The 9,937-nt window shown below is 26.9% G+C and overlaps 1 protein-coding gene across 1 annotated transcript; it reads right to left on the bottom strand.

Moving 5' to 3' along the window:
• Nucleotides 1–2,236: 2,236 nt before the first annotated feature.
• LOC107475723 (LOB domain-containing protein 18) lies at nt 2,237–8,140 on the bottom strand. The gene is made up of 2 exons (XM_016095368.3): nt 7,617–8,140; nt 2,237–2,750 (listed from the first exon to the last, which is right to left on the bottom strand). The coding sequence occupies exons 1-2, from the start codon at nt 7,968–7,970 to the stop codon at nt 2,313–2,315; spliced, it is 792 nt and encodes a 263-aa protein (XP_015950854.1). The 5' UTR covers nt 7,971–8,140; the 3' UTR covers nt 2,237–2,312.
• Nucleotides 8,141–9,937: the final 1,797 nt, after the last annotated feature.

Raw genomic sequence — 9,937 nt, 5'->3', positions numbered from 1 at the left:
CATCCCCTGTCAAAATATGCAGCCCAAACTCAATATCAGGACTCCTTGGATCATACCAATAAACTGTCTTGTATGATTGGTACCCCAAGCCCTTGAACAGTGTGATCAAGTCTCCGAAATTAACGAAGTCCAGGACCATTTCTGGAAACTTCTCAATTACCTCCATGGTGGAACACAGGCACTACAAACACATCAACCATCTGAAAAAAGAAAAACAAAAAACTGTAACAATGATCAAGAATTACTCTTTTCACATATTAAAAAGCAATGACCTTCAACATACAGAGACGAAAAATCACCCCAGAAGCTTTCTTTGCCCTAACAGTAATTCAATTTCAATCGAAAAACCCCAATACTTTCTTGACAACTTCTATCAACATGCAGGATCAGTCCTTTCACAACACAGTTCATACTTGCATACGTATTTAACCTCACAATCCACTAACTAAGCTACAATACAGACTTCTTACCTTCGGTAACGAAGACAGCAACTCAAACAACAATAGAGGCCTCTTCGATAGCCACTGCACACGGCAAACGTCTCAGCTTGGGTAGTGATCTTTTTGGAGGGAGAAACAGAGTATGATGATCGTTGGTATCCTTAGGGTTTAATGTAATTCAGAAAGGGTGGTATAGGTGTAATGGGTATTATAAGGGACTTTGTAAGGGATGAAGGCAAAACGACGTAGTTTAGTGATACAAGGACTTAATTGTCTAATTTTTTAATGTAGCTTTTCACTCAGCAGTCTAGGTGTCAACCAGTCATGCCACGTCATCCACACAGGAGCCACATCAGACTTATCCGACGGGTCTGGCGAAGGCAATTCGACGGAGGGACTCATCCGTCCAAGATTTGTGAAGGTCGGGGATTTAAAAGTATTTTCAAATGCTCAGGGACGAAAATGTCCGCGGATCAAAAGGTCAGGGACCTATTTGTCCTTTTCTCATTTATTTATTTTTTATGTAAGTGTATAAGTTTTTCTAATTATCATAGGATAAACATAATAAAAGTGGTAGGGGATAATTATATGGGAGTCACTTCGATAAAGACGACTAAAACGTCTTTTTTTAAATATGTTTTTTAATAATTAAAATTTAACACATATAATCGATTGAATCGTGTTATTTTTGTCAAAATTATGCCAGACAAATTAATTTGACCAAAAAATAGTGAATCAAATTTTGAATCAATCTAAATTAATATTATTTTTTTATAAAAAATGACTATAATACCTCTATTATAAAAAATGATTAAAATACTCTTATTATATATATTAATTTTGAGAATCCTAAATTCTAGCCCTTTTTTTCTCTGTTGTCATAGAGTTAGGATTTAGAATTTTCAAAATTAAATCGATTATATATGTTAAATTTTAATTATTAAAAAATATTTAAAAAAAGATATTTTTAACGTTTTTATTGGAGTAGCTTCCTAATTATATTATTTTGTAATGTGTCAATTAATTATTAACAAATAACACAAAGATATATAATTGATATGTACTCATTCTTTATCACAAATCATTAACATTTAATTTGCAAGGCAGAGCCCCAAATAACTTGTGCTTCTGCCTTCTAGCTGTTTGGGGTGTTCCATTTTTTTTTTCTTTTTAATCCTCAATTCATAGTAAATTTATTTATTGATGAAAACTCTAATTTTCAATTCAATTGTGCAATTGAATTTAAACAACAATCATATTAAGTGTATATAAAAAATTAACTATTAAATTAATTATTTATATAATATACATTAAAATATAAAATATGTATTAAAAATAAGTTACGTTGTAACCTAATTATTTTAACCAATGCGATTATTGCATGCCTGACGAATTTACAGTCTAAGAGTCTCATTGGATTGTGTTCTTATTTTTTGTTTTTATTTTTACTCTTTTTTATTTTAAAAATTTTGTGAAAAAAAATAATTTTTTTCTTTTACAAAATTTAAAAAATAAAAAAAATAAACCAAACACACTTTTAGTCTCTTAGGATTTCTCCTTTAATTAAGTACATGTGACAAATCTCATTTATTGACTAGCCTGTTCTTGTATTAGTCAAAAGAAGAGGAAAAAAATAATGCAGGTCTACATTTGTTAAGTTCAATAACATTTAAAATAGAGTTTAAAAAAATGAAAGAAAAAAAAGAAGGGGTAAATAACAAATAAAAAATATATATGCATATAAAGAACAATTATTATATAGTTACTTTAATTTCATTCTCAATAAGCATCGTAATTTCAACTAAAATCTCTTCTTAATTTTTCAAATAGACCAAAAGATCCGACATCAGTAAATTAAATCCAAGATTGTGTTCATTTTGAATGAGATTGTGATGATGAGGGGGCACTAGAACATGCCACAGGAGCAGTAGGATCAACTCCATGTCTACGCAAAAGCTCATGAGCCAGTGTTTGAAGATCACCACCGCCGCCACCGTCGCCACCGTCGCCACTAGACTGTAAAGATGATGTGTCACTACTCAAAAATTGGCGGGGTGCATCAATGGGCCTATTGTGCATGGCCCAAGAAGTTTGGGCCATAGGTTCAAAGAGTGAAGACAAATCATACGTGATTGGTACGGTAGCCGTGCTGGCAGGAGTGGGATGTGGAGGTGGGAGGTCAGAGATCGAGAGAGTCGGAGGGGCTAGGGTTGGTTGCGGCGGAGTAGGAGGTAGTTGTGGCGGATGAGGTAACTCAAGGGTTGCAAGATAACCTTGTAAATATGAAAGTTCTGCTTGTAAATTCACTATCTGTCAAAAAAAAATCAATAATGCATATCACTTATTTTGTTCAAGGACTAAAAAATGTCACTATATTTTCTTGCTAATATTTACTCAAAATTTTAATTGTGTTTCTAAGGTTTCTTTTTCTTCCTGTCTACAATAGCATGTCCTATATTTAATAGAATTTAATTTTAATAATTATTAATGTAAAATAATTTTATACATGTATTTAATTACGTATAACACTACATAAATCAAAATAACTATCTTTTATATTAATCGCGAATGATCATTTAAAAAGACATATCTAATTATACGACTATGTAAAAATATTTTATGCTATTAATACATTAAAATTAAACTCTATTTAATATTTATAAAAATTATTATAGCAATATATATAAATTGATAATACTAAAAATTTAGGGTAAGGGAATACCATATGCACATTCCCGTGGTTCAATATTTTAATTGGACCTTGAATAACACAAGATGTGGAGTTTCATGAAAGTAAATTAACTTAACAATTGCAGGTATGAAAACGTGACTTCAAAACAAACTTCTCGGGGTTATTAAACAAGAGTTTTGTGCAAACCAAGTCACTCGGAAAAGATAAACAAATCAACATGATTGGAGACTTGTACGATTTTTTTAGTAACATTTTATCAATTTCTGTTACCTTTGCCCTTTTTTTTTAAATATTGTTTAAAAAAGAATTAATTACTATTTTAAAATTTAATTTGATATCTTATTATTATCATTAATAGATAATTTAGATATACATAAAAATATTATATTAATAATATTTTTATAATTTAAATATAAATACAGTATTGGGGCGGAGCTACATACATAAAAAAGAGGCAATGACCTCCTAATTTTAATTTTTTATTTGTAAATTATATGTAAATTTCAGTTTAGCCTCTTTTAAAATTTTATTTTAGTTTTATTTTATTATATAAATATTTTTGGTCTCCTCTAATATTTTATCTAACTCTGCTCCTATACAGTACTCCAAGAGTACTCTCATGTATATCTTTATTAGGATAAAAAATTATACATTCTAATTTGTTAGGATCGTAAATTATATTTTTTAAATAAAAAATATTTAATATAGTTTCATATCAAAAGTCATATATATGTGTTTATGACTAACAAAAAAAAAAGTTAAATTTTCTATAATCTTGAATTTTATTTCAAAAACTAACTTAAATGGAAATGAAAAAACATAATTTAATTGGTTCAATAATTAACCTACTTTTGCTCCAGGTTTAAATAATAGTGTAGTAACGAGTAATTTTATTTTTTGTCCCTATATTTTTTTGGGTTTTACTCTTTATAAATATTATTAATTTTTTAGTGAAAATACTAATTTTTAGTAAAAATATAATTTGTTGTAATTTTCAATAACAGATCGATCCTGTGGTTTAACTTATTTGGGTTTTGATCTTTTAAGGGATAAAAAATTGGTATAACTAAGGGATCAAAATTCAAAATAATATTTAAACTTTTACGTTAGATTTTAAAATATTTTAATAGTAATATGCTCAAATATTGTTTGTTATACTTAAATAGTTATATATCTTTTTGAAAATAAGAGTTACATCAGCAACTCTATTTGCGAGTATCCAATTCAATTCGTTAATCCGCCTCCTATATATATTATATAAAAAATGTGTTATATTAGGAATGACTGTGGAATCAAAAACTTTTTATTTATATAAAAAAATTTAACCATTAATTCAAGATTTTTAATTATAGATTTAACATTTTTATTTATATAAATGTCAAATCTATTAGTAATATATAAATATCAAATTACAATCTTATGATCTCATCAGATTATTAAATATTATATTTTTTAATGATTTGTGGATAAGATTAAATACGTCTAGATTAAGAGTAGATAGAGTTAAAATTAACATGTTATAAACTTATAGATAGGATATGATTAAAGTTTAATTAAAAAAAATCCACAAATAAAATTAGAATTTAGTCTAAATCCTATCCTAATTTATCCATTGTCATCTTTATGTAAAAAAATTTCAAAAAATACTTGCAAATATCTTATTAAAAACAAGACATAAGAAATATAAATAATAAATAAAAATATTAATTCTCTTTAAAATTTCCGAATTTGCTACCTTGGACAATTATGAGGGCATAGGGATTGGATACTTAATAATTATTAATTAAATAAAATTAATGTACAAATTTCAAGACTCCTATTAGTTGAATAGTTAATTTCGATTAATATATATTATATATTTTTTATAATTCAGATCAACAGTTAAAATAATTAGAACACTAATGTTCTCAATACACTTAAAACCTTTCCTATACTATATATAACCTTTAGATATTCATTCATCTACATACATACTGTAGTTTTTGGGGATAGTAAAAAATTCTGTGTAAACATTGTCTTATATGAGGACATATGTATTTTTTTTAAATATTAAAAAATTATTAAAATTATTATTTTTAATTTATAATTAGTTATTAATATATAAAAATATGAACTAAAATATATTATTGAATATAGACTAAAAAATTAGATTAATAGCTAAAATAATAATTAGTAATAATAAATTCTGATAATTTTTTAGATTTTTCTTTTAAAAAAGGAAAAGCTAAGCAACCATGCATCATATATCAAAATCGCCATTTTAGCTTTTGCTTCTAGTTGTTCATTATCTCCAAAAATAAGCAATTTGCAAAACAAGCTAACAAGTTTTCTTAAGTAAGTAGTAATAAATTTATCTAAAAAAAAAAGAATGAAAATTAAAAAGAAAAACAAAACTCCCCAATTTAAGGAAGTTTGCTGGTTGTGATAGTGTCTCATCTTTCTTCAACCTCATATCTATTCTTCAAGAATAAATAAAAAAAAAGGGGTGGAAGAAATTGGCCAAGTAGGGACAAAAGGATGTACTATGCCCCTATGAAAATTGCCTAAGCCCAAGAAACTAACCGACAAAATCCCTAAAACCAGCGAATACCAAGACATTAGTAGTAATGACCCAAATAATAATTAAAAAAATAATAAAAAACATAGACTTTATATACATATTTAGAGTCTAGTAACATTTTATGTAACCGCCGACCACATCATCATTTCTTAATCAATTAAGATTTTATGGATTTCAGAAAGAAAATAGAATAGAAACTGTGTCCCCTCTATATTAGCTAGGTGGTGGTTGTTGTTCCATGGTTTCCTATGCCCTATACCCCATTTGTTTCCTCTTTCCCACAAAACCCAATTTTTGTTCCTCTTTCATGTGGCACAACCACAAACCACACTTATGTAAAGGGATGTGTGTTGAAGAATGGAAATATATAATTAGAAGGTGTCTATGTTTAATTTGAAACCCAATAATATAAATAAACAAACCATGCTTTAAAATGAATATAGATTCATCAATTCACTCTTATGCTTCATTATAATATAAGTTGATTTATTAATGAATATGTAATACCTCCTCTTATTTTATGGGATTAACATTCCAACTCTAATAATATATACTTTATCTAATATACTAGAAGAAAAACTAATTTTAACCCTTATGAGTATTTTTTTAGTTAATTTAGTTTTTGTGACAGTTATATATCTGTCAGCATTATTATATACTTTAGTGATAAGATATAAGATTTTTGTGACTATTAAAAATATTTTAGTGGTAAATATCATAATTATCACTAAATCTTTTTAACAATAAAATATAAGATAATTAATATTTAATTAATTATAAATATATTAGCAACTATTTTTATTGTCACTAAAAATAAAGTAAATTTTCAAAAAAAACAAAATAAATTGTCACTATAAATAATTTTTGCCACTGTGATTATAAAGTATAACTTCTTTCCTTATATATTTAGACCTCTATAAATAGTTTTGCTCATGCATGAGGTCTAAAAACCCTATATATAATAATATCTGGCTATAAAACAAAAACTTGGGCAATACAATGGACATATTTGTGCTTCAAAATTTCTATTCCAACTTGGTATATATAAAAAGTTTAATAGAATAATATTTAGAAAAACCGTCAGCTAATATACCTATAATCTATGACCTTCAATTCATTCTAATTCTGAATACCTAGAATTCCATATTAAGTTGCTCATTCATTATTCTAAAAGTCAAGAAAAACGTAAGAAAGAATTAAACTCTAGTCTAAAAGTGCTGACCACATTAATTCTAAGTCTCAGCTATATAGCTAGCTACCATAGCTGGCAAAAAGCTTAGGGAGAAGATACATACAATTATACATACATACATATTGATAAGACCACCAAAGAAGCAAACAAATACTAATAAATATCCCAAAATATACGTATTTCTATATCTACCTCCATCCTTATCTACTAAAATCATATGAAAAAGAAAAAATAAATCTTTTCTTGTTTTAAAATATATTTTTAAATGTATTAATACACTAGTATTTCAATAATTTTTAACTGATTATAATTAAAATTAACGGTTAAAATTTATTAAAATATTAATATATTAATATACTTAAAAATTTTCCTATATATTATCCTTTAAAAATTTCGTTAAAAAAAATTTGATGTGATTCATGCAAATGGGTTTGTTAGATAAAATATTCATAAATATTTATATATGAGCAAATAAATTTTTATTAATATTATATATAGGCATATCATTCGGTACACCCATTTATGTGTATTACATCAAATTTGTTTCATGTTAAAATTAATTTGTGTAAAAATTTAATATATTTAATTATCATTTATATCAAGATATATTAGCTTAGATGAATATATATTGAGTTTTCTATATATATAACATGCTTGTAATTAATTAACACTAATAACCCAACAAACTAAGTAATATACACTAATTAATGTGAAATTTAAATTAATTTGTACCTGTTGTTGAAGAGCAAAGATATGAGCAACGCAGCCATAGACAGGGTCTCTAAGTCTTGCTTGAGCTTCATAACAAATAGTGACAACAGCATCAAGTCTTTTATGAACTGGAATATTCATGAGAAGCTTTGAAACATTGCTAGCACCAAAAACCTTGTGAACCGCCGCAAAATGTGTGGCACCTTGCTCCGAATCAAAGTAGGGTGCAAATATACACCCGGGTACACACTTTCTCCTTAAGAATTTGCAAGCCCCACAAGGGCCACCGCCACCGCTGCTGCCACCACCACCACTACTGCTTCCACCACCGCCACCACCACTAGGGCTTCCGCTACAACTAGTGTTCATACTCATCTTAGGGTTTAATAATTATATGTATATGAAAAGAATTTTAGTGTTGAGGTTTGGAAGGGCATGTGATGATTTGTTGGATTAAGTAAAATAAAGGGTTTTGAGGATCATGTAGAGAGGAATTAAGAAGAGAAGAAAAATGAAGAGAATTGAATGAAGGAGGAAGTAGAAAAAAAAAATGTTGAGGTGTATTTGTATGAAATTAGGGTTTGGTGTAAGATTAGTATTTTAAAAAGGGAAGTGAAAGAAAGAAAGAAAGATAGATAGATAGAGAGAATAGAAGAATTTAAGAAGTAGAAGAAGAGGAAGTCTTTAAAGCCAAGCGAGTATGAAAAAGAAAAAGAAAAAAGAAAAATAAAAAAAAAGGAAAAAGTAAAAGAAAGGATTTTTAATAACACACCCCACACGTTTAGTTGCTTGCGTGAAGCAAACATGCGATAAGTCCCCTTAGGCCTTAGCTTACTATTTTCCTCATCAATACATATACACACACAAACACTTTCTTTTATTATTATTATTATTATTATTATTATTATTATTAATTATTTTCTCTTTAATTTTTCATTTTCCTTTGAATTCATACATAACACATCATGATGAAGATCATGTATTGATATGAATGTTAAAGAGACATGTATTGATGGGAAAGAAGGAAGGTTTTGATTTGGAGCAAGCAAACAAGGATGATGCAAATCTTGAAAGAGGTTTTTGTTTCAGACCCACTATGGAAGATTCATTCGTTTTTAGTAAATAGTGAATTACAATAGAGGGGGTGTTATTTATTTATTATCAAATTTTAATTATATTTTATTTTATTGTAGTACTAAATAAATTGATATAGTGTTTCTTTTTTTTTTGGATTGTATATATGTTGGTTAATTAAATTTGATAAGTACATATTATGATTAATTTGGTAAGTCAGTTTTACAATGACTACATTTGTGGTAGACTGATAGTTACTATATTTTATGTTAATTATATATTAAGAGCTAATAATTATTTTAATTAAAATCGATGATGATTAAGACTTAAGAGTACAGTGAATAAATTGATTCATTTTAATAACAAACGGTATCATTTTCAAGAGGTGTTGAAAAGAACAATAATAATATTAGAATGGACAAATTTTATTATTATTATTAAGAAAATAGGATAATTAAGAGAGATGAAGACGTAGAATTAAGGGGAGTGTATATATTTATTTGTTACTGCGAGTTTTATGCTGCGTAGAGGGTAAAAGACGCCAACTCTATTTTCTCTCTTATATATGCATTTTATTTCATAATAATTAGAGTTGAAAATGATACATACTCTTGTCTTTCCCTTCTCAATAAAATGCCAAAAAGAAGCTTAATAACCTATGAGTTACGCACTTACGTATACTACTATACAATATACATACATAGATTAAAACAATAATATTAGGAAGGGAAAAAAATAATAAAAATTTGTTTTATTGAATATTTATTAATTATCGCAGTAATTAATAAATACTAAATAAAGTAAGTTATGGTTATTTTTAGTTAATTTTTTTTTGTCGTTAAATATTTTTAGATTAAAAAATGACGTCAGTTACCCTCGGTTTCTCTTTCAATTCGGTGATTATATTTTTTGCTTTTTTTTTCTTTAACTATAATTGGGGAGTGGGAAATATATAAATTAAAATAGTTGTGGCTGTTGAAGAGTGAAGAGATAGTGGGTGAGTTGCATACCAGCTAATGTAGATGTAAGCTTGCAAACAGCAACCAAATTAATTTTTTTATTATTTTAAAAAGGGAAAGTAATGTGTATATTTGGATTTTTATTTTTTTAATTAATAATATAGAAATAGAAATAATGAGAATTTGTTGGAAGGGTTACGGAAGGAATGAAGCAAACATAATATGTTTAATTTTTCTCTTTTATAATAATATGTTTATTTCATAATACGTTTTATTTAAAATTCAAAGAAATATTTAAGAAAGTTAATT

Source organism: Arachis duranensis, chromosome 2 (assembly GCF_000817695.3).
Source record: "Arachis duranensis cultivar V14167 chromosome 2, aradu.V14167.gnm2.J7QH, whole genome shotgun sequence".
Taxonomy (NCBI): Eukaryota; Viridiplantae; Streptophyta; class Magnoliopsida; order Fabales; family Fabaceae; genus Arachis; species Arachis duranensis.
The sequence above is the reverse complement of the archived record's forward strand: the minus strand, read 5'-3'. Positions and strand labels throughout refer to the sequence as shown.